This window comes from Pararge aegeria, chromosome 9 (assembly GCF_905163445.1).
Source record: "Pararge aegeria chromosome 9, ilParAegt1.1, whole genome shotgun sequence".
In the NCBI taxonomy this organism is placed as follows: domain Eukaryota; kingdom Metazoa; phylum Arthropoda; class Insecta; order Lepidoptera; family Nymphalidae; genus Pararge; species Pararge aegeria.
This window is the reverse complement of record NC_053188.1, coordinates 3,055,955-3,081,411: the sequence shown is the minus strand read 5'-3', so window position 1 is coordinate 3,081,411 and position 25,457 is coordinate 3,055,955. Positions and strand designations below refer to the sequence as shown.

The 25,457-nt window shown below is 35.4% G+C and overlaps 1 protein-coding gene across 3 annotated transcripts; it reads left to right on the top strand.

Moving 5' to 3' along the window:
• On the top strand, positions 1-22,329 carry LOC120626315 (membrane alanyl aminopeptidase-like). 3 transcript variants are annotated; one of them, XM_039893788.1, is made up of 16 exons: positions 1-57; positions 3,447-3,912; positions 5,699-5,857; positions 6,614-6,928; positions 7,638-7,730; positions 7,869-8,511; positions 9,121-9,362; positions 10,259-10,448; positions 11,058-11,250; positions 11,917-12,017; positions 12,497-12,673; positions 13,143-13,327; positions 14,060-14,227; positions 15,011-15,154; positions 17,439-17,508; positions 21,446-22,329. In XM_039893788.1, the coding sequence occupies exons 2-16, from the start codon at positions 3,449-3,451 to the stop codon at positions 21,650-21,652; spliced, it is 3,351 nt and encodes a 1,116-aa protein (XP_039749722.1). In that variant the 5' UTR covers positions 1-57; positions 3,447-3,448; the 3' UTR covers positions 21,653-22,329. The 3 variants fall into 3 exon arrangements, with proteins under 3 accessions (XP_039749722.1, XP_039749724.1, XP_039749723.1); XM_039893789.1 differs by lacking the exon at positions 1-57 and adding an exon at positions 95-250; XM_039893790.1 differs by lacking the exon at positions 7,869-8,511 and having other exon boundaries at positions 7,638-7,821; positions 21,446-22,327.
• The last annotated feature ends 3,128 nt before the right edge of the window (positions 22,330-25,457 follow it).

Here is a 25,457-nt window from a genome sequence, read left to right as displayed (position 1 = left end):
CTCAAGTGCTGAAGCAAATACAGTTCGCACAATAAATTGCCGTGGACAAGACATCAGGTACGTAGTTAAGAAATATTTTAAATCCAAAAACACTGTTATTGGCGTAAAATCAACATTTCCTTTAGAATTAATTATTAGGAAAAATATCGCGTCTTTCAAGCGTAGGATCGAGAGGTTCCAATATATTGTTCTGAAGGTTTTAACAGACGGACAACATAGTGTTTTCAGAGCACACTGGATGTCAGTTTTAGTATGTATTAACACTAAATATATTACCTAACATAGATATTAAGTTTATTATGAAATAAATATAGTATATTGATAATCAAATTAATAAAGAAACTCATAAATACCTGATCTGTTTATTTTGATATAAATACATATTATGCAGATTCAGCTTTTTTAAATATAAAATAAATAAATTTTTTACGTACCTAAACCATTTTTTACCTACCAAAGTATTCATATACTATAATTGTCTATTTTTTAATGTTATGGTTAATGCGTTTTTATTAATATTTTTTTTCAAATATGAAGTATTAAACTAGGAACATAACTTACCGAAGACATTTTATTGTAATAAATAATTTTATCGTATGTCTTTAACATACAATACGGATAAAGTAAGTGAAACTTCTTGTACGATGAGTGCATAAGCGATTATGCAAATATGATATTTGGTAAGTCATTGTTCTGAGAGCAATATTAACTTAAAATAATAATGTAATAAAAATAAAGCAAGGCATTGTTAAAGCATTTGTGTCTGTATAATATGACATATTTAATAAATATTTTTATTTATTTCAACTGCAAATTGGCCCTTGACGGTAATCTCACGCAGTCTAAGATGGTAACGGGCTTATCTGTTAGAGGTATGTCAGTTGTACTAAGGTTATTATTGACCTCTCGGTTATTATGGATCGTACCGAAACGCGTTTCGTTTCCTTGGATACAAAGTAATCTATGTTATACTCTCCGCCCTTTTAACTAACTCTACGCCAAAAATCAAGTTGATCCGTTGCTTAGGGCATGCAAAACGGACTAACAAACAAACAAACTTTGGCATTTGTAATATTAGTAATGACTAGCTGTTGCATATTGTTGTAAAAAAAATCGGGTGTAGTTTTAAATAGAACTTTTCCTATTAAGTTTTGTTTAAGTGTCCTTATTTATTTAAATCTCACGATGATATAAAAGTATTGTTCTAAAACAAACGGAAGTTAAGTTACTCCATATGACAACAGCTACCTGCCGATAAAAGTTCCGTCAAAATTGGTCCAGTCGTTTCAGAGATTAGCCGGAACAAACAGACAGGACAGACAAAAATTGAAAAAAAAATTATTTTGGTGTATGTACCAAAATATATATTACAAACAGACACTCCAATTATATTATATGTATACATTATTGTTGAAACAATGTTCTAAAGAACTCAAAGATATCGATTAAAGCCAATACGGCAACAGGTAAGAAAACCAATCATTAGGGCTAAGGTTACTTCATGTTTTGCATTAAAATGAAATGTTTTCCTTATTCAGACTCAATATGAAAATTTTAATATCTACAATAACTTTAACCACAGGTTCTGAGTTAGTTACGTATATATGTAGATAGCGACTGTATTTTATATGTTGAAATTAAATTAAACTGATTGCTGGCTACCTAGGATACTTTGTTTGTAACTATAAATGTAGTAATTGCACTGAGATCGACGATGCGTAAAAGCGGGTACGCGCCACGTATGACCCGCGGACCAGTTTATATGGATAGAAGTGGACGTTGACGAGGTTCAATGTCCGGCAGGATAATTTGTGAAGTTATAATATTCTCAGGTCTGGTGTGGTGGCTTTGGCTGTGACAGTTACCTATCGATCGATATTTAGCGTTTCGGTACGGTATACCGTATAGGTGTGGTTAATAGTATACAGTGGTATACATACTAAACAATTAAATACAAATCATTTACTTATAGGTTAGTCCGCTACCATATCCCTCATAACTTTTTTTTGTATAGTAATAATAATTGACAAAAAAGAAAAAAAAAAGAATTCAAAATTTCATTTATTTCAAGTAGGCCTAATACAAGCACTTTTGAAACGTCAAGTCTGTCCGTGTATAGTGACTCTACCACCGGTTCGGAAGGCAGATTCTACCGAGAAGAAGCCGGCAAGAAACTCAGCAGTTGCTCTTTTCCAACATCAAAAATTTACATTTTACATTTTGACGGCCGATTGGCGCAGTTTGCAGCGACCGTGCTTTCTGAGTCCAAGGCCGTGGGTTCGATTCCCACAACTGGAAAATGCTTGTGTGATCAGCATGAATGTTTTTCAGTGTTTATATGTATATTCTAAGTATTTATGTATATTATTCATAAAAATATTCATCAGTGATCTTAGTAACCATAACACAAGCTATGCTTACTTTGGGGCTAGGTGGCGATGTGTGTATATGTCGTAGTATATTTTATTTTTTATTTTTTAAAACATTCATTTTTCTATCTCGTGAGAGATGAAAGCGGAGCCGGATGCTACCAAGCAACCTTGACGGACAAAGAAGCTGGCTCATGTGATTGCAGGTGGTAAACCACCGCCTATAAACAGAATAACACTACGCAAAGTATGATAGGAACGTAGGAACGTAGGAACGTGAGGCGTAAATTAAAAAAATAAATTAAAATCTAAGCCTCATGTGCTCTGGCAACCTCGCCCTTCAGACCAGCGCGCAGCATTGCAACAATGCTGCTTGGCGGCAGAAATAACCATGACCGCTATACTTGCCCGGACTGACTCCGACACAAAAACCACTACAACTACTATGACGTGTGGTGTAATAAATTAAAATGTTTATCAAATGCATAACTAAAATGAAAACTGCGGGACTTAACTGTGTTAAATTACTATAGGAACAAATGGCAACTATTCCGCATCAAACTGAAGAGGAATCACGTAAATCGGATCATAATTCTCAGCGTAATCGGTGTACATGTCAAAAGAAAAAAAATGGCAATCCAATTGAGAATCTGCTCCTGTTTCTAGTCTTTTTTTTCCACTACAAGTTAGCCCTTGACTGCAATAAGTGTTTAGTGATGATAGAGTCTAAGATGGTACCGGGCTTACCTGTAAGGGAGTATGGTAGTCATACCCCTAATCTGTTTCTACGCGACATCGCACCGGAACACTAAATCGCTTAGCGGCACGTCTATGTTGGTAGGGTTGGTAACTAGCCACGGACAAAGCCTCCCACCAGACCAGACCAGAGAAAATTCAGAAATTATAAATTCCCAAATTGCCGGGAATCAAACCTGGGACCTGCTGCTTAAATTCACAGCGCTCACCGTAGCGTCAGGAGGCCGTCAAAAAGAAAAAAAGTCGATTAAAATGAAAATGCATTGAGTTAATATTAGTATTAGAAATTGAACTCTGAATAAAATATGTATATTTTTTCAGATATGTTGCGGCAACTAACACAGCTGGCACTATTGTGCATGGCTGTACAATCAGTTTACTCCGAAACAGATACTAATTATAGACTTAATACAACTATCTCACCGTCAGCATATTCAATACTCATTACACCTTACTTTGATACGGGTGATGATAAAGCGTTTACATTTGATGGGGAAGTAGAAATAACGTTTACAACTACCACAAATATAAACACAATCAAACTCCATTCCGAGAATTTAACCTATACATCCTCCAATATTACTTTGATGAATGGTGGAAATACTGTCAACCTTTTGGAAACCAATCCTCTGGAGTTTGAAGATAAATATTCTTTCGCTCATATTAATTTGGCAAGCGAGCTCACATCTGGTGTGGAGTACATTCTGAAAATCGTATACACTGGCACGATAAGGGACGATTTAGCTGGATTCTACAAAAACTACTATATTGAAAATGGCGTAAAGAAGTAAGTTTATTTTTGTTTGCCTTTACTCTAATTTGATTTCATTGAATATGTCTTTATATCATAAAATATATTGTGTCGTGTGGTTTCGGCAAATCAGTCAAGCCGAAATTAATTTAAAAAAAAAAGGCGTTTACATATTGGCGGCCACACAGGCAGTTGGACGAAAGATAAACAAGTACCTAATCCTTTCAACGTGTTAGCCACGGGTCCTGGCCACGCGATCGGCCAACTGTCTACTGTATACTTCCATACACAGTAGGCCAGGACCTGTGGCCAACAATATTATATGGTTAATATACCACTTATGTGTTGAGTTAACAATGGCAATGTAGGAGGAGATTTAGACTTTACAATAAAAAAAATCATAAAATCAAAAATAGTTTTTTTAACAATTTATTCATTCATCATTCATTGTAAAGTCATCATCTCCTGAGGATGTTCCGGTTTCGGAGCGAATCATGCGTAGCGGTTACATTGCCGAAGATCTGTTTGGTGTGAAGTAGTTATAACGATGGAAGAAATTATAAATTACACCATACGGATTCTCCTGCTTTTCGCGGAGTACAGCAAATAAAGCTTAATTTTCATAATATGTAGTAGAAGATATCAAACTTCACCTTTGATCACGCAATCATGATATGTGATATCACATGCTGTTTATTTCATCGTGTTAAGTTTTTGTTTATCTTGATCTTCTAAAGAAAGTGGAGTACTCCGTCAAGAGATCAATTTGATTACCTACATATAACTCTTTATCACTAAGATGATCTTATCTAGACGGGTATATGTTACTGAGATGAACTATCAACTGATAGTTACTATTGAAATTTATATGTATGTATCGTAACGAGACTATTTTTATATCATAAATACTTAACTAAGAATATTTTAAAAAGCGGTGATAGCACATTGGGTAGTAGCTCGACTGAACTTTAAGGGGGCCGAGTTTGAATCCCAGCATGCACCTCTAACTTTTCGAAGTTATGTGCGCTTGCTTCAACGGTGAAGAAAAACATCGTGAGGAAACCTGCAAAGTGCTCAAAACGTGTTCTCAAATGTGTGTTGTATTGTATTTTACATCAGATTCAGTTATTTTCTACTTGCGTAGTTTTATAAATTTACATAAATAAAATATGTTGGTTAAACCACTAGCTATAACATAGCTATTGCTAGACAAGTGACTTAGGATTTTATCAAAGCGCTTATCAGCAAACTAGATTATATAGTTCAGCTTAAGAATAAGAGATTTTCTCTATAGGTTTAAAGACAAAATAGATAAGTACCAGTTTCTCTACTGATTACGGACGGATTCTTATTAAATTTTGAGCTTTGAAAAATAAAAAAAAATAAAAAAAAATAAAAAAATGGGTACCATTTTTAAATACGATAAGTCGACCACTAGAACTAAAAATTACTTTCCGATACTCCTGCCAATATTTAATAGCAACTATTGACAACGAACAAAAACATGAGTTTCACAACAGGCCATTTACTTATTTTGATGATACTTTCACAAAATCTCCTGTATCGCAACAACCTTGAAAGTCTGAGCGGTGAATTATAAGCTAAGTCAAAATCCAATCACTGGGCGACCACGAGTAAAAATTACATTCCGATACTCCTGCCATAATATAATAGCAATTATTAACAACGAACAAAAACATGAGTTTTACAACAGGCATGTTACATATTTTGATGATACTTTCGCAAAATCTCTTGCATTGCAACAACCTTGAAAGGCTGTGCGGTATCTGAGTGGAGCGTGATATATATATATTTTTTTTAGGTGGCTGGGTGCGACACAGTTGGAGTCAACAAGCGCTAGAAAAGTATTCCCAAGTTTTGATGAACCAGAGTATAAGGCTGTGTTTACACTAACCATCGACAGGCCTGCGAACTACAAGCCTTCTTTAGCGAATACGAAGCTGCAAAGTAACTTATCACTGTGAGTAACCTAGTAATTACTCAACTACAGATTTTTTTTTGATTATGAATAATATGAATAGCGTGACTAAAAAAAATGCACTGGTGATAACTGCATTTTTTCGTACAAATCGGAGATACGTCTAGATATTGTCTGTTGGGAGGCTCGTTCCCATACCACCGTTAAAAATGTACCCCAAAGCGATGTAGCGATCCGGGCAAAAACTGATTATAGGTCTGTTTAGCCCTATCATCCTAGCTTTACTTTTAAGTTAACGAATTCAGTTATCACCATCACAAACATTAGTGTAACATGTTAAATGTATGAACGCTTCATAAGTGCCTGTAATAAGGTCTACATAAATAATACATTTTTGAATTTGCATTTTAATTTTAACATCTCTTACCTCCGAGCAGAGTTGAAGTCTTGACCTAACTAATAGTTCAATAAAAAAAATACACTGTTGCTGATTGCTTCTAATCGAACATCATTTAACCACTAGTTAATACTGAGCGCTGTTTTTCTTATTAATTTAAAGAATTCTACCTTCGTGTAATGATTTTCTCATAAAATTATATATCAGGGTTCTCATAGTCATGCAAGCAGCATGCCTAAGAGTGCTCCATAAAGTTAACAAAGGTGAGTGAAATCCATCAATCTGCACTGGGCCAGCGTGGTGGACTACGGCCTTAACCCTCATTGTGGGAGGAGATCCGTGGCTGTAGTGGGCAGGTAATGGGTTGGTATGATGATGATGATTCTCATCTTCAATTACAGATCAAATGGCTACGTCAGAGAAACATTTTACCCAACACCAAGAATGTCAACCTACTTAGTTGCTTTCCTAGTATCAGAGTTTGAAGCTGAACATTACAGTAGGAATGGTACGAAGGAAGTTGGAGTCTTTACAAGGCCAGAAGCCAAAAACCAAACAGATTATGCATTTAACTTTGCTGAAAAAGTAGTTCAGGCGTTGGGTGACTATTTTGGAATCGACTATTATTCTACAAATAGCAATCTCAAACTAGATCATATTGCATTGGTAGACTTTAAAGCAGGCGCCATGGAAAATTGGGGACTTGTAACTTACAGGTTTGTTATTATTTTAAAAACTCACAAAATTGAAATTTACTGAACTATATAATATAGAACATCAATGTACCACCACCATTACATGTGAATGTGTTACATACACATTCACATGTAATTAAACATTTATAGAAAAATAAATTAATAATTTATAATATTTAAAAAAACCTTTAAATAGAATAAATTAATAAAACTATTTATTATACTTTTTATCATATCAAGTTAATCCATGCTGATAATATTTTAAATGTGGAAGTGTGCCAGTTTGTTTGTTTGTACTTATGTCGAGCTCAACCGTTGAACCGAAATACATAAAATTTGCCACATATTTTGCTTTCATCCTGGGGATGAAGATAGGATAATTAATATTTATCTCGGAAATTGTGTTGGTAAATCTTAAAAAATAGCCTATGCATGGCTTGCCTTTTCAACTTATCATTTACAGTTTCGTCTCCTTCAAATAGCTATCATTCTGGGGACGGCCTTAGAATGCATTTTGTATCGGATTTTTTTTTTATAAAATTCGGATTATTAATAATTTTTTTTTAATAAACGCGGATGGTGAGCTAATATTTTCTAAACTTACCTTTAAGCATTGACTTTATTACCTTTATATTAATTCACATGATTTGTCTTTAAATTCAAAATCACAAAGCTGGTAATCCTCTTATATAGATGTTTCTATTAACTATTATTTTTAACTCACTTACAGAGAGTCTTTGTTGCTATACGTCCCAGAGGAGTCTACTCCATACTACAAATATAGAGTAGCTCAGATCATTGCTCACGAAACTACGCACATGTGGTTCGGTAACCTGGTAACCTGCCACTGGTGGAGTAACACGTGGTTGAACGAGGGCTTCGCTAATTACTTCCAGGATTATATCACTGCAATGGTATGTATAAATTTAGATAGACAGATACACGAAACTACGCACATGTGGTTCGGTAACCTGGTAACCTGCCACTGGTGGAGTAATACGTGGTTGAACGAGGGCTTCGCTAATTACTTCCAGAATTATATCACTGCAATGGTATGTATAAATTTAGATAGACAGATACACGAAACTACGCACATGTGGTTCGGTAACCTGGTAACCTGCCACTGGTGGAGTAATACGTGGTTGAACAAGGGCTTCGCTAATTACTTCCAGAATTATATCACTGCAATGGTATGTATAAATTTAGATAGACAGATACACGAAACTACGCACATGTGGTTCGGTAACCTGGTAACTTGCCACTGGTGGAGTAATACGTGGTTGAACGAGGGCTTCGCTAATTACTTCCAGGATTATATCACTGCAATGGTATGTATAAATTTAGATAGACAGATACACGAAACTACGCACATGTGGTTCGGTAACCTGGTAACCTGCCACTGGTGGAGTAACACGTGGTTGAACGAGGGCTTCGCTAATTACTTCCAGGATTATATCACTGCAATGGTATGTATAAATTTAGATAGACAGATACACGAAACTACGCACATGTGGTTCGGTAACCTGGTAACCTGCCACTGGTGGAGTAACACGTGGTTGAACGAGGGCTTCGCTAATTACTTCCAGGATTATATCACTGCAATGGTATGTATAAATTTAGATAGACAGATACACTTTTATACTCACAATACTAAAAAAAACAGCACAAATATACAGAAATAATATTTCCCAAATATTGGTATGCAAAAGCTAAAGCAAATTATTGCTAAAGCAATCTCTTCTAGACAACCCTTGGAAAAAGTAATTCAAGAATTAAATTTGTAAGTTTGTTTGTTGTTGTTTGTGTTATTAAGAATATTAGAAAATAAAATACAGGTTTAACCCGTCAAACGTCGGGACCGAAACCGGGCTTCTGTGCCTAGAGTGTCGCGCCTCTAAGGTGTTAACGAACACCCAGGATAAGTTAATGCTTGGTAGTGATAATAATAATAATTTTTAATAGTTCATGTATTCTTCCTATAATTTTGTTTAACTTACAGACCAATTTACCACCATAATATACCATATATTGATGACTTATCTTGGAACACAATTACAGAATAAGGATTTGAGAAGACTAACTAAAGTGATTTGGCCTTTCAAGAACAATTTGACTATTATAATGAATCAAGAGATGCATATGGAAATCATAAACATGATGAAAATAATGAGGCTTACTTAAACTTTAATATCTTAGCTATCTTAACTTTACAGATAGAACCTGACGTAGCAGCAGAGGATCAGCTTATCATAGGTTCAGTGTACACAGCTCTAGATGCTGATGACGTTCCCGATTCACCACCGATCACCAATAATAATGTTAACTCGCCCGACGAAATCAGTGGTCATTTCGGATCTATCACATATCAAAAAGCAGGATCCGTTATTAGAATGATACACCATTTGATAGGGGATAATGCTTTCAAATCTGGTCTCAATGCATATTTAATGGCTAAGTAAGACAATTTCATTAATTCTATTATTTTATTTACCAAGATGACAACTTTTTTTAAAATAAATGCTTAAGATTATGCTTCATTGATGCTTCATGCCTAAGATTTCAGGCCGCGATTGCCAGAAAGTCGCAGTTTCAAATCCTGTGGGTTTCGAAAATTCTTATATACATTTTAAAATTATAAAAAAATCATAATTCCTACAAGTGTAGGCAAAAACACGAATAAAATTATATAAAAGCAATGTGTCATCTCTTGTGTCTCATTGCAATATGGTCCTTTGAAAAAGTAGATCGAAACTGCAATGTTTACTACTAGATGGCGCTACAGTCGCTATAAGACTATATAAAAGGCATACACTAATTTATAAATAACTAGCGTACCCAGCCCGCTTCGCCGGGCTAGATTTTGCTTTATTTTATTTAAACAATAAACTTACATCATTAAATTTTTAATGTAAGTCTCATAATATATTAAATCATTTATTTCTCTCCGTATTCATTCTCTTCTATTCTCTTCTCGAGCGGGTGAAGATCATTATCTACACCCATGTACACCCAACAATAGAATATCATCATAGTAAATAAAAGCTGTATTCGACAGTTTGATAGTTCAAAAATAGGAGTGCTCCGATCGTCACCAAACTTTACAAGATTACTCGCCAGGTCAATCCGGAGATTCCCTGAAAGTTTCATTGAAATCGGTCCAGCCGTTTCGGAGCCTATACGAAACATACCCACACACTTTCTCTTTTTATATATATATAGATAGAAGATTGATAATTCCTCCAGTGTTTCATATTTAATTATTAGTCAATATTTGTGTTACTACGAAGGGTTCGATATAAAATCTGTGTGATTTAATATGACCCGTGATTTCATAGTTTACTGTGTTTTTAGCTCCTTCCAACCAGGCTACCCTGAGAAACTCTACACGGCTCTAAGTCAAGGAGTCAATGTGTATAACTCCTTGTCCAGTTACCCTGGGAACGATATTACTGACCTCATGAGCTCCTGGATCAGCCGTGCTGGTTATCCTTTAGTGCATGTGGAAGTCAATCATGCTGATTCGACTGTTATTTTAACTCAGGTAATAAATCTTATCTTATCTCATAACTTTAAAAATTTTGATTAATTATTAAAGTAAAAAATACTTTATAAGACCAAAAAGCCATGTAAGACTGACAATACGATCCTAAACACAGTTACCATCTAGTTAAGAGGCAGGCCAAACGTAACTGTTGAAATGTGGCAGGTCTTCGCATAATATGTAATAATGCCTCAGTTTAATTATTTTGGTAGTTAGATTAGTTATAGACATAAAAATATAACACGTCAATTAGCTATGTGCATGATTTTGCATACGTAATCGCTTATTTTTTTCCTCCAGATAAAATAAGAAAGTAAGTAGATAGAACAAACATTTTAAATATGCACATAGATAAAATATATCAAATTTTCATAGGGGTCTGGGGACTTTGAAACTACAATAAAGAGGTAAAAGGGCTATTGTTGGATTTGACTAAAGAAATGTGACCTCTCTGGGGTACGACGGCTAACAAAAGAGTTATTTCGATACTCTTTTTTATAGTTTGTATTTCCAGACGCTTTTAATATACTGCGAATAATGTTGATGCATTTATTGGCAAGCTCAATGCTCTGTGAAGTTTTAAATCTGAGTTGAAATGCTTTTTTACAGAAACGTTTCTACAGACATTCCACGGATAAATCAGATGAAATTTACAAAATACCTATTACATATACATTAGACACGTCTTTTGACTTTACTAATACTAAGCCTGCGTTCATTATGACTAACAAAACGTACGTGCTACCTGTAAGAGAAATCAAAGAAAACCATAGTTGGCCAATACTGAACATTCAAGAGACAGGTACCTAACCTATCTAACCTTATAATTTCCGTCATTGTTTTTAAGTGACTGCCTGCTGCTCTTCTGCCTAAAATTCGTCTACGTTTGCTTTGGCTTTTCAGAAATTTGACATTTGCACGCCATAAGCGAAGCGTTGAGGTGGGTATTACTGTTATGTCACTTTACGCACACCGAGTGATTCTCCAACTTAAAATGTAACTTTTTTATTCTTTGAGAAAAAACACTATTTTTAACATTCATGATATTTTTAAATCTCTTTTTATTATTTAAACTTAATAAACAATTGTTTAAAAAAGTTCTGTCTGTATGTGCGGAGCCCGTATCTTGTGGTCACGATAACGAGCGAAATAGTTCACTCATCGAGTTGGTTTTTTTATATGCTTCAGTATATTTGAGGAATAGAAGCCTATTACTTTTCACGGTATAAATAGATGTAGTTTAAAAATTATTTAATAAATACTTTTACAAATTTACAAATAATCTCAATTTTATTGTAATGTATGAGATTATGAGGCGTGCACTTTTGGATTTTCCAACGGTCAAGAAACGGTCGATCGAAATCGTTATTTACGAACGCTACTTAACGATGAGAGATAATGCCTACGGTTAAAATTAAAACGGAGGAATTTCTTATTCACAAGACAATGATGACTATCCTTCTTTCAGGTCTTTATAGAGTAAATTACGACAGTCACACTTGGCATCACATATCTGAACACCTGAAAGGCAGTCGCCGTGAAGAAATTCATTATATAAATAGAGCTAAGGTAATCTGTCTATGTTTGTTTAGGTTATGTTTATTCTACTATATGAATGAATGAATGAATGGAATTCAATTTTATTACACACCGCATAAACATATAGAAAAGTTGTAAATAAAAATTTTACGAAAAGTATACAATTCTTATTATAGGGATTTACTCTATCTATATAAAAAACCGGCCAAGCGCCGGTCGGACCCGCGCAGTACCATTATCGATAAGAACGGCAATAAAATCACGGTTATAATATTTATTTCATTCTATTTTTTAGTATTTGTTTTTACAACAGTAACATAAATACATCACTTGTGAAAATTATAAATATCTAAAACGGTTCATGAGATACAGTCTAGTTACAGGAGGACAGACAGAGTGACGGACAGCGGAGTTTTATTAATGCTAAAATTCAGTTTCCATGCGTTGTGTACTCGAAACTCAAAAACTTGTCAAAGGAAAATTTATTGTGACATTAAAACTATTTGCAGATCGTGAATGACTTGTTTGCCTTCCTATTCGCGGACGAGGTGAAGTTCGAGCTTCTGCATGACGTACTACACTTCTTGGAAGACGAAACTGAAAACGCAGTTTGGTACGCAGCGGTACGTGGATTCAAGAAGCTTAGGAGTCATTACCTTGGATCTGATACTTTAAGCCTCATTGATGTAAGTATTGGAGTATCCCACTTGGTTTATTACACATCTGCCCCTTTAGGTATCAGTGTATCGTTAAGATCTATCTATATCCCTTCAAAGTTAACAAGCTCCCAGCTCATAGTTTTGTCTAGTTGAGACAAAAAAAATATCTAATACATTATGTATGAAGCGGTGAATAGGCCAGTGGGGCAGGGCTCCATTTTCGACTCGGCTCAAATTCATTTTCGGGGGGGCGAGTTCTGGCGCAGTTGGCAGCGACCCTGCTTTCTGAGTCCATGGCCGTGGGTTCGATTCCATTGGCATTGTGTGTATTGTCATAGTATATTTATTTTTTTACTTATTTATTCTGGAAGGAGACCCGAGCCCTGTATAAGGCCGTTAAAGGGTTTTATTAACCCTTTACCGGCCTTCTAATGATCATGAAATTGTATTCAAAACAAAACTTGTGAGTATAATTGCACAATATTAAAAATTTTAGGAGTTCATTCTTCATTTAATGGAAAGCAGTGCAACCCGATTGGGCTTCGAAGTAAAGTCCACAGATGATTACAGAACACATAGAAATCGCATGCAAATATTAGATCTCGCTTGCAAGTTGGGACACCAGGGATGCATAGATGGCGCTTTAGCTGTTTACAAAGATTTTAAAAATAACGGCAAATGGTAAGTGTTATTATTATGTGTTTTGTGGTTTTATGTTTATGTAAGAAATTTAATGTTCCGGCGATAGCCTAGTGAGATTTATTTTATACGTTTATAGCTCAGTTGCTAGTCCTTCTGCCTCCATTCCGGGGTGACCAGTGGCGTGCATAGAGGGTATGCACTGGGTATGTAAATGGTATAAAATGAAGAAAATCTCCAGTAGGAGTTATAAATACTTAAAGGTAGGCTTTTTATAACTTTTACAATGCCTATCCTTTAGTTTTTTATAACACGTACTGGAGACTTTCTTCATTTTATATCATCTGCATACCCTGTGCAATCCCTCTATGCACGCCACTGAGGGTGACAGAGTTTGATGCCCGGCACGCAACTCTCATATGTGAATAAAAACGTCGTGAGGCAACCTGCTTTTCTGAGAGTTTTGCAAGAGTCATCATCACATCAAGCCGAGTTCGCATCCCACCTTTAACATTCTCAGTTATGTGCGTTTTAAATAATTAAAATATCACTTGCTTCAACGCTGATGGATAACATCGTGAGGAAACCTGCATACCTGAGAGTTCTACATAATGTTCTCAAAGGTGAGCGGAGTCCACCAATCTGCACTGGGCCAGCGTGGTGGACTACGGCCTTATCCCCTTCTCATTGTGGGAGGAGGCCCGCGCCCTGTAGTGGGCGAGTAACACATACATTTTACTGTGTCCAATTTTTATATATTATTATGATTTTCAGGATTGATCCCAGTCTCAGAGAAGTGGCCTATTGCACTGGACTTCGTTATGGTAATGGTGATGACTACGACTTTCTTTGGAACCGGATGTTCACTACAAATGTTGCTAACGAGGCACGTCTTATTGGGGATATCTTGGGTTGTACTTCAGACGAAACCAAATTGAACAGGTATATCAAATCTGTTTATCTCTATAGATTTTGGTCATAAGTGATATGACGAAAGTTTGTATTAAACGTAAGCTTATTAACTAGTCCTTTACGTAAACGAAAAAAAAAGCTTGGGTATGAATTAATGCTTTAAATAGTTTTAAATGACCGTGGTGATAACAAAAGCAACAGCTGGCTAAATTTGAAGTGGGCTCTTCTCAGACTAAGGTGCTTTTGAAACCCTCGAAGCTTTATTTTTAATGAAGTATGCCATCATTTCACCACTATGTACATATTCGTTATATAACATTCTCATCAAAAGCACCATGGTGTGCTTATCTGATTAAAGAAATATTTGACTTTGACATAGAATTAAGAGCATACAGAATCCGTGTACACAACTAATATTGAAGCATAAATAACCACTCTTTAGAAATGTTTCTCGAACAGGCGGTCAGTCACTTTATTCATTTAGCAGTTGACAGTAATTATTTAACATCTAATTTTCTAAACGTTTACCATAAAATGAGGTAAATGGGAAAAGTTTGTGAGCTGGCAACATTCCCCGGGTGCGAAGTGAGACGTGTTCGGGACGTCTTCTCTCTTTTTGGACACAATGCACCGCATGCAATAATGGGTAAATAAGGATTCTGCGGACTTGGACTCTAAAAAAATAAAGTGCCTCGAAATTGTGTAGAATACTTAAACAATTAATCTGTTAAAATTAATTTTACTTTTTAATCTTAATTATATATTTTGTAAGACAATATTATCACGTTTATTTATGTTTTATATTTTTTTCAGTTTCTTAGGGTCTATGCTTGTTGAAAACAGCCCAATAAAAATTCAAGACCTTACCGTGCCACTATCGAGTGTTCTTTCCAACTACAGCAATGTCCATGTTGTTCTCGAAGGATTGCAGCAGAACATTAGCCTCTGGAAGTCTATGTAAGATATGCTCTATTTCGCTTTATTAGTCAGTAGAAGTACAGCTTTTTGAGCCAGTGTTACTGCCAAGCTTATGTGGTATCCGATATTATGATACCAATATAATAATATTGGTATCATAATATTAAAGGAATCACGAGACGGTTAAAATATAAGTATTTATTTTCATACGAAGATAGCAGATAAAAAGATAGAGGTCTGTCCTACATCAAGGTTAGTTTGGGACTCCCCGTTTGTCGTTACATGGTTTTTTCCACATCTCTACCTGGCTCTCCTCAACCCACATCGTTCATTTGCCACGACACAAATCCTACGTTTCCTCGCATTACTAAATACGTTTCGTTTACCATTTGGAATTCTTCTTTGATCCTTTGGTTTACAACCTCTTTTAAAATATATTACTTACGGCTAAGTACAAAGGTGAAATAAAATGACCGCTGTTACATCTGCTGTTGTATAACTTTCCTTGAAACACAATCCCTACAGCAATCCTCCTAATACATATTATAAATGTGTAAGTTTGTTTTTTACGCTTTCGCGCGAAAAATACTTAACCGATCATCATGAAACTTTGTACACGTATTCTAAGAAGTGTTAGAAGTAATATAGGATACTTTTTATCCCGACATTAAGCTCGGTTCCTTTGGGAAAGGGGATGAAAGTGTTTGACGGTTTGACACCATAAATCCAACAAATTATAACCGATTTAAATAATTATTTCTCTACTAAGTATAGAGGTTATAAGATGTCTTTCATTTTGCCCAAACTTTTTGTAGATCTGAATGTGGTTGGAGATAGAGGACAGAACTCCTCAGCGGACAGCAGCAAACCCCACATTTAAGGCTTTGCGATACCGAATACTTTAATTTTTTTTAGAACTACAACTAAATTTAATGGCACATCAAAAACAAAAACAGACGCAGACGAAGTCGCGGGCAACAGCTAGTAAAATTATAAAATAGAAATACTTAAGCCTAAAAATTACCATTCCATACTTTTTCTGCCGCCAAGCAGTATTCCTTTATTCCAGTTTGGGCGTAGTTGCCGGTGTAATTACAAGCGCATGAGCCTTAACACCTACGCCTAAGGTTGATGGACACAGAGCGGGATATTGTAGGACATGCTTCTTGCTGCCATGCGAAGCGATTTTTTTGGAGTTTACTCCTTAAGAATCAATATTCATATATAAGGCGCCCGGTATGAGAAAAATGTGAGGAGTAAAATCTACTGATGAATGACCTAGTTACGTTTTCGCTTTGCGACGTTGCATGCCCGGCAACTGTGATGCGCACACATGCAACGTCGCTTTCGTTTTATTAACTTATTTTTCCTATTTAAGTTACCAAGGAAACCGAATATTATCTAGGTAAAGAAACAAACACACAGGACAGAGTGAGATAGAAAACATTATACATTTTTTTTCCTATTCCCATGGAACCATGTTACCATGGAAACTAAATAATAAACATTACATTTATCCTAATAGTTCTGACATCCACCTCAATCTCCCGTAGGCTACTTTTAAGAAGTTACACTTCCGCCGTGTGTGAATAAATTGCACAGGATTTTTAATTTACCCTTTCATATTGTATTATTCTTTATTCAGTTAAATAAACTCTTTTTGTGTATGTTTCGACAATCGTACTTAAGGAGTAAACTCCAGTCGTGCGTCGGAGCTGACACACACTTTTTTTTTTATTGGCGATGGTTTTCCACATACCAGGTAGGTAGTCAATATATCGGATTTCTTTTTTAAGTGAATCTTATTTAGAATCGTTCTTATTTCGAACCGGATGCAGCGGAAAAAACCACAGATAAGAGACAAAAATACAAAAATGTGTGGGGTAAAGCCGGTAAAGAATGAGACAGAAATATACGTACTATTTTATCTGTTTTTTTCCTATTTAAGTTACCAAGGAGACCGAATAATATCTAGATAAAGAAACAAACACATAAATGTATAGCACAGAGTGAGATAGAAAACATTATACATATTTTTATCTATTCTAGTTACCATAGAAACTAAATAATAAACCTTACATTTATCCTAATAGTTCTGATACTCTACATCCACCTCAATCTCTCGTAGGCTACTTTTCAGAAGTTAAACTTCCGCCGTGTGTGAATTTTTTAATCAAATGTATGTATTATATGGTGTTGTATTGTTGCAAATGTGTTTTGGATGCTGTGGATTTTTTTTCATAACGCTATTAATTTGTCTAAAAACGCTGTATTATTCTATTATTCCGTCATTTATCAATATAATATAATGTTTTATTTTCAGTTACACATCATTAGATTCCGTACTGTCTACAGTTGCCTCGGTTCTGCGTACTGATGATGAATTCAATCAAGTAAGTTTTTGTTTACATTGTCGTGGTAGTTTTTTTTCATTTCACTACGACTGCTATCTAACATGGTAGCGGGCTAACCTGTTAGGAAGTATGGTAGCCATACTCCTAATCGGTTAATAAGCGACATCGCAGCGGAACACTTAATAGCTTAGCGACACGTCTTTGTCGGTAGGGTGGTAGCTAGCCACAGCCAAAGACTTCCAGAACAGAGAAAATTCTGAAATTGTAAATTCCCAAATTGCCCCTGTCGGGAATCGAACCCGGGAACTCCTGCTTAAATTCACAGCGCTCACCGTTGCGCCAGGAAGGTAGTCAAGTATTAAGTACAACAGGATTTAAGCTTCAAGAATTAAATAGCATAATTTTTAATTACATTCTTGAAGTACTACACATATTATTCCAATATCTACTCGTAGTCTAGTGTAGCATCTAAACAGCGATAGTCTTGCAGTAAGGCTTTTAGGTGGCCCAGTTCTATCGGACAAACCTGTAAAAACGTGAAAGAAAACCGAAAGAAAACCTGCATGCTTGAAAGTACTCCGTAATGATCTCAATGGCGTTTGAATTCTATCCGCACTAGGCCAGCGTGGTGGACTCTCTAACCCCTTCTCATTCTGAGAGGCGACCGGGGGCCTGTAGTGGGCCGGTCACTTATTGATAATGATTGCAGTCTTCATTTTGCTTTTGTATTTTTAAATCAATTATCTTATCCCCTGAGTACATTTATTAAAGATGAGTGAAGATGTGTGACAGCCGCTTGGCGCAGTGAGCAGCGATCGTGCTTTCTGAATCCAGGGCCGTGGGTTCAATTCCCACAACTGGAAAATGTTAGTGTGATGAACATTAATGTTTTTCAGTATTTTATTCATAAAAAATATTCAACAAATATTATCAGCTCTCTTAGGACCCATAAGACAAGCTACGCTTTCTTTGGGGCTAGATGGCGATGCGTGTATTGTCGTAGTATATTTATTATTGTCGATTTTTCGATTTAGTGTGGTTGCTTTAGTGTCGTTGCGTTTCATTAACGGCGCTTTTTAATATGATGTGTCATTATTAACCTTCTCGCTAATTGCCTGTGACCCAAATGACACTCAAACATTCCACGTTGAGCACACATTCATTATCGCCGTTTGGCTAACCAAAAGCGTTGAGTGGGGCACACTTTCTAACTGTGTTGGTAAAAGGCATCCCTCATAATACTTACTGGTATAATGTGGCGCTTGAAACTATTTCAGGCTATACTGCTATATATGCAAAGTTAGAGGTAGCTCTAGATTCTAGATCTAGATTTAACTATCTAGATTTTTGGGCAAACCTAACAGCAAATGTAGGAATTCCCTTAAGAAATGTATAGCGGCCAAGATACAGACAGACGGACAAAAATGAATATACAGTTTTGGTTTCAGTATTGATTATAGAGGGCCCTCTTGAAATAAAAAATTATACAAAACAGCCGCGGACGATTCTGACTTATAAAAATCTCCCAGACCATAAACTGGGTACACCAATGGATTCCTGAATCAAAAAATGGTTATCACATACCCGCAATAATTTTGAAAGACTATCCAACGACCTCCCGCATCACAGTTCATTCCATCATTTTGTTATGTCAAGATTTAATTTTGCTTTTACAGTGTAGCTTATAAAAATACTTCAGCTTTTTAGCACTTCCAGTATGAGCTAAGCAGCTATTCAAACTGGGAAGAGGCTATTCAAACAAAATATATATCATACATGTACCAAACGTATAATTATTTATTACAGGATAGTTAATGGACCGACTCTTTGAATTGGTTTAGTAAATAACTGTAGGCAATGCGATAGGTTTGGCAAATAACCTTGTGCGACTAGCAGGCGAGATCTGGAGCATATCTGAATCAATCATAATTGATCTCGTAAACAAAAGCGATTGAATGGGTTAGAAGCTATAAGAAATTCTTAATCTTTAATAGCATGCATAATAAATGTATCGATTTTTGACAAATTCGTTCTCAGTGCTCATATTATAAGTTACAAGTTACTCATCGGCAAATCCACTGCTTTAAGCTTAACCCTTTCTGACAGTTAGACAATGTTTTATTATATTTTGGCTAAGCATAATGTATAACACCCGAAGTCAACAATCAATCTATTCCTAAATCTTCATATCAAAATATATTCAATTGAATACAATTATAATAGAATACCTTTATTTTAAAATAAACGTTTTAGTAGGTTACAGTGCAGTGCCGACAAAATCTAAATATCATGCAAATATTATTAAAGGAAAATATCAAAAATAATAGGTCAGGTATTAGTGGTCATCCTTATCGATAGTGCTAAGGATCATTATTAGCCTATGACAGTTCACTACTGTTCTAAAGGTCTCTCCCAACTTGCCTATCATCACCTCGCTGGGCAGACTGTTTTTGAAATACCATCAACACGTACGAAGCGTTTTGCTTCTTCCTTTCTGATCTTCCGTCTTCCCCGATACCTATAATCTGGGTACCTTCAAATCAAGAGTGAATAGGCATCTTCTAAACGCGCGCTCTATCTTAGGCTGCATCATCACTTACCATCAGGTGTGATTGCAGTCAACACTCTGGAAAAAAAAGAGAACTGAGTTGGTGACCTCAGTAGATGCTAGTAATAGCATAGAGGAAGCTGTGACCCTTAGTCGCCTCGTACGACGCCCGCGAGAAGAGACAAAAGTTCCAAGAGAGGTTTCAAATGCATTCTAATCTGCTATAACGGAAAGCAAAGCTCTACTGAATTTGATCTGTGATCTGTGATCTAAAGATTTTGGATTAGATTGCTTACTAATTTCGATCTTACCCAATAACAAAGCTTAAATAATAATAATTGGTCCCGTGCCAAGCTTTGGAGGTGACACTATATGTGCAAGGCCAATTTAATTTTGCAGCGAAACCCATAAAAAGTGTAATAATAATTCTTGGTTTCAACAATATTCAGAGTAGTAAAGGATGTAACGTTTATTTCCATTATACCGGATACATTTGTGTGTCAAGTGGGTATACAAAAAGCACATCCAACCTTCATTCATTAAGTGTATATAAAACTGTAATATACGCAAAAGTGCCACCTATGGGCTCTACTTGAATAAAGATATTTTTGACTTTGACTTTAAAACACCTCCTTGATTGTTCTGTGAAACTTATGCTTATTCATCCTTCAATTAGCATACAATAACAATTTAATAGTTCCTATATCACTTGAATTTCAAAGAACGCTTATCAAAAGTCAAAAGTCAAAGTCAAAAATATCTTTATTCAAGTAGGCCCACCGGTGGCACTTTTGATGCGTACATAAGAACCACACGGTAGTGAGATGATGGCGATAACCACATTCGTAAACTTAAAACTAAAGCTACGAGGGTTCCAAACGCGTCCTGGTCTAAGAAGAAGCCCACAACAAACTTAGCCGGGTGTTTTTTTTTTTGTTATCACCATCTCACAAATCTTGAATTGTTATCGTAGTTGTAAGGCATACTTCGATATATTCACTTGTATTCATTTGTTCCTGTATAATGCTGAGTAGGAACCATTTACAGAAAAGGCTTTTAATCTTTAACGACTTTTAATAATCGATTTTAGTATTTCGTGCCTTGAATGGAAATGAAAATATATAGAAACACATAATCTTATGCGATTTCTTAACCAATTCGCAAAACTATTTAGAGTTTTAGGTTTTATAAATTCCTTTAAGCTGCCCTCTTTTTTAAGATAATGAGATTTTTTAAGATTAATATGCATTTTGGCCACAAAATTGATGGTTCATATTAAATAATGAGCTGTAATGGGGATTTCCTGGCAGAAGTGAATGATTTATAGAATGTATTAATATATGCATAAACATGGTCACCGGCCACTGCTGCTAGTCGTATTATCATGTCGCAAAGAGTTTTTAATCCTAAAACCTTTTTGTTCAACAGTTTGAAACCTGGCTTTCCTCGTGCACTGAATGTGGTGAGTCTGCAGTGACTGGCGCAAGGTCAGCCTTAGCCAAGGCCAAGCTGACGGCCCAGTGGGCCAAGGACCACCGGAGTGACATTTGGAGCAGTCTCCGAAGCGGTGCGGGAATACCATCTGTGTCATTCTTGCTACTACTCGCGGGATATGCTTTGACTTACGGATTTTGATAGAACCTGAAATGTTATGAAAGCAGAAAATATAAAAAAAATCCGTAATAATCGTGTTCATAAGTGGTCCATCAAATCTAAGGTAGCACTAGTGCGGGCACCGTAGTCAATGAGTATATGACCACCTAAAACAACGTAGTGTTTATATCTTCATTGACTATTATTGGTTGTATATGTTTTTTGAATTTGAATGTACGTATACTAATATTATAAATGCGAAAGTGGTGGTTCGTTTGTTTCTAATCTATTTTCGACTCAACTAAAATACGCACGAGATGTACTTACATCAATCTAAGAATTTTGACCGCGAGATTTTTAAAAATCAGACGAAATCGCGGGCAACAGCTGATTTAGTATACCTACACTTTAATTCCCATTTTTAAAGTAACAATTTAAGCAGAAAGTTCCATCGTACTATGATCCAAAAATAAATATACTAGGTTCATTGTTCAGAGATATGAAAGTAACTAATGTCGTAATTATTTTTGACCTAATTTTCTTTAGCTAATAAGAAAACAGATGTGTCAACTTTACTAGTAAAGTCAATATTTATTGTATTATTTAGTGCATTGTAATGTGACGTAACGTTTCGAATATATTTTGTAAAATAATTGTAAGAAATTTAAAGAGATCCCACTCCACTGAAGTATTCTAGATTGTAAATAATAGATATGAAAAATGTTATTGTTAAAATAAAAAAATGTTAAGATTAACATGTTTTAATTTTTCCTGTGTATATGACTTCAAAAAGCAGGCAAGAATTTTTTTGTCGATCATCTATATCTCCGTCAAATCTAAATCGACTCCACTATATATTTAATGTTAAGTCCTTAATTGAATAATTTGTTAATTATTGATGTGATGAGTGTAATATGACGAAGATCTTCGGCGGACAGCATAAAATTAATTGCAATAAATACTTTGCAATAATCCCTGATCGCTTTATACCTTCAACTAAGAATATCATCATCATCATCAGATGATGACGTACTTAGAATTATCATCATCATAATAATCTCAACCACTTGGAATCCACTGCTGGTCTTAGGTATTTAAAAAAGCGTTCCAAAATCCACTGTCCTTGGCCTCTTCTTTTCAGCGTCTTACAGCAATTCGTTCGATATCGTCTGTCCATCTCGTTGAGAGTCGACCAACGGTGCGTTTATCGGTGTTGAATCGCCATTCCAGCACCTTTGGTACTTAACTTTTCGAATTATAAAATACAAGCGCACCGTAAGAATACCGCTTCGCCGGGCTAGATTTTGCTTTATTTTATTTAAACAATAAACTTACATCATTAAATTTTTAATTTAAGTCTCATAATAAATTAAATTATTTCTCTCCGTACTCATTCTCTTCTCGAGCGGGTGAAGATCATTATCTACACCCATGTACACCCAACAATTGAATATCATCATAGTAAATAAAAGCTGTATTTGACAGTTCAAAAATAGAGTACTCCGATCGTTACCAAACTTTACAGGATTACTCGCCAGGTCAATCCGGAAATTCCCTGGAAGTTTCATTGAAATCGGTCCAGCCGTTTCGGAGCCTATACGGAACATACCCACACACTTTCTCTTTTATATATATAGATAGATAGATAACGTATTCGTTTCTATTATGTTATTTAATTAAAATAAACATGTTTTAAATTTTATAATCTTTTAATTTTTAATTATTGTTAACCGTGGAACTAATATTATGTAAGTAATAACGCACTAATAACCCACTATAAAACTTTACCTAAAGTACATAGGTAAAGTTTATTGATTTTACTATTTATAACAAAAACTCAGCAAAATACTTATATACGCAAATAAAAAGTGCGGGTATTTTCGTGACACTCAACCTGTCATGGCGAACGGCTAGATTTTGCAGTATTATTTATTGAAAATAAATACCAATCTCGCTTAGAATACAAATACATATATAGGTATACGTTTTTCATAACAAATACTTAAACCATTTATGAATAGACAAATACAATATTCTAGAGATTCTTTGTTACTGTCATCCTTCCTATTGCCTTGAAATGAGTAGGTATTGTTAAAGCTCTTAGGATTCGAACAAACAGCGATGCGATATCTGAATGTTATAGAAAGCAAAACAAGCCAGTAAAACTATTACAATATGTACCATTTTATTGTTTACCGAAATGCGACTGTAGTGCAGTAACATACCATCAGCATGATCTAACGAACCAACTAACGAACCAACTGAACAAGTATCATATCGAAGCATTCCTACCATCATTTTTATAATCCCTAAGAGAAACTCTCAATAGACGCTAAATACGCTAATTATGAAACGTAAGCAAAAAGAAAACATGCAAGCCAAAAATGGATCATAATGGGCGGTTCATTAGCGTTTATAATTTCCGTGCGTCCGCAAGCAATACTACTTACGTTTTAATTTAGAAGGTATACCTACATTACTGATGTTAATAATGTGTATGATTTTTATTATATTTCGTTTTTGTTTTTTTTTGTTTTATCACCTTCAGGACAGGCAAAGATCAGTGACGATACAGCCAATTCAGTCGTATAATTTATGTTTAGTTGTTATTAAACTCACATTGAGTGTACAATGGCATTAGCATCATTCAGCCTAAAGCTGTTTTATTTATCTGTGAGCAGTAAAAATTTTCGGGAATCTTTTGAATAAAAATCTTTGTTGGTCCTTCCTGATTCTGTCACCTTATTGTTATTATTACTATAGTACTGTTACTAAAATATTTTAAAACACACCGGCCACACGGAACACACTACTTAAAGCGTGGTTTCTTCTCTATTAATATAACTCAGTGTTCTTGGAATATACGTATCACGAGGTCCTGCGTTCGAATCCTGATCGGCCTATATTAGTCTCTCAATAAGTTTATATAAAACGTAAGCCTATAGAAAAATCCTATTATGACGTCAAGGATTTCTTAAACGATAAAAAAGCTTGGGTGTGAATTGCTCTAACTTCATAGCTTAATATTAATCTACTGTGAGATGGAGATATCAAAAAAAAATTGCCGGCTAAGATTGTTGTGGGCTTTTCTTAGACCAGGGCGCGTTTGGTACCCTCGTAGTTATAGGTTTAAGTAAGCGAATGAAGTTAGCACCATCCTCTTACGATCATATAAGCATATATGTATGAACGCTTCATAAGTGCCTGTGATAGGCCTACATGAATAAAGAAATTTTGAATTTGAATTTATAATTGTTAAAAATTGAATTTTTTTTATTTCCGAAGTCATAGCCTAGTGGCTTTGGCTTTCCTCTGTTGGAGACAGTGTTCCGATTTCGGAAAACACGTTAAACAGTCGCTAGTCTCCCTACCCGCTTCAGAGTAGCGTGGTGGGTCTATGGCATAGACCCACCACGCTACATAGGAGAGAGATTTTTACAGCAGCTCTATGCTCTAAAAATCTCTCTCCTAGAAAATAAGCGGCCTGTACATAACAGTGGGACGTGACGGCCGATTGGCGCAGTTTGCAGCGACCCTGCTTTCTGAGTCCAAGGCCGTGGGTTCGATTCCCACAACTGGAAAATGTTTGTGTGATGAGCGTGAATATTTTTCAGTGTCTGGGTGTTTATACATATATTCTAAGTATTTATGTATATTATTCATAAAAATATTCATCAGTCGTCTTAGTACCCATAACACAAGCTAAGCTTACTTTGGGGCTAGATGACGATGTGTGTATTGTCGTAGTATATTTAAAAAAAATTTAAAAAAATTATTATCATCATCACATCAATCCATTACCAGCCCACTACAGAGCACGGTTCTCTTCCCACAATGAGAAAGGGTT

Coding starts and splice junctions, on each gene's coding strand:
- LOC120626315 (XM_039893788.1), top strand. CDS start 3,449: ATGTTGCGGCAACTAACACAGCTGGCACTATTGTGCATGGCTGTACAA. Junction 3,913..5,698: donor ATTGAAAATGGCGTAAAGAA/GTAAGTTTATTT, acceptor TATTTTTTTTAG/GTGGCTGGGTGCGACACAGT. Junction 13,328..14,059: donor TTTAAAAATAACGGCAAATG/GTAAGTGTTATT, acceptor TATGATTTTCAG/GATTGATCCCAGTCTCAGAG.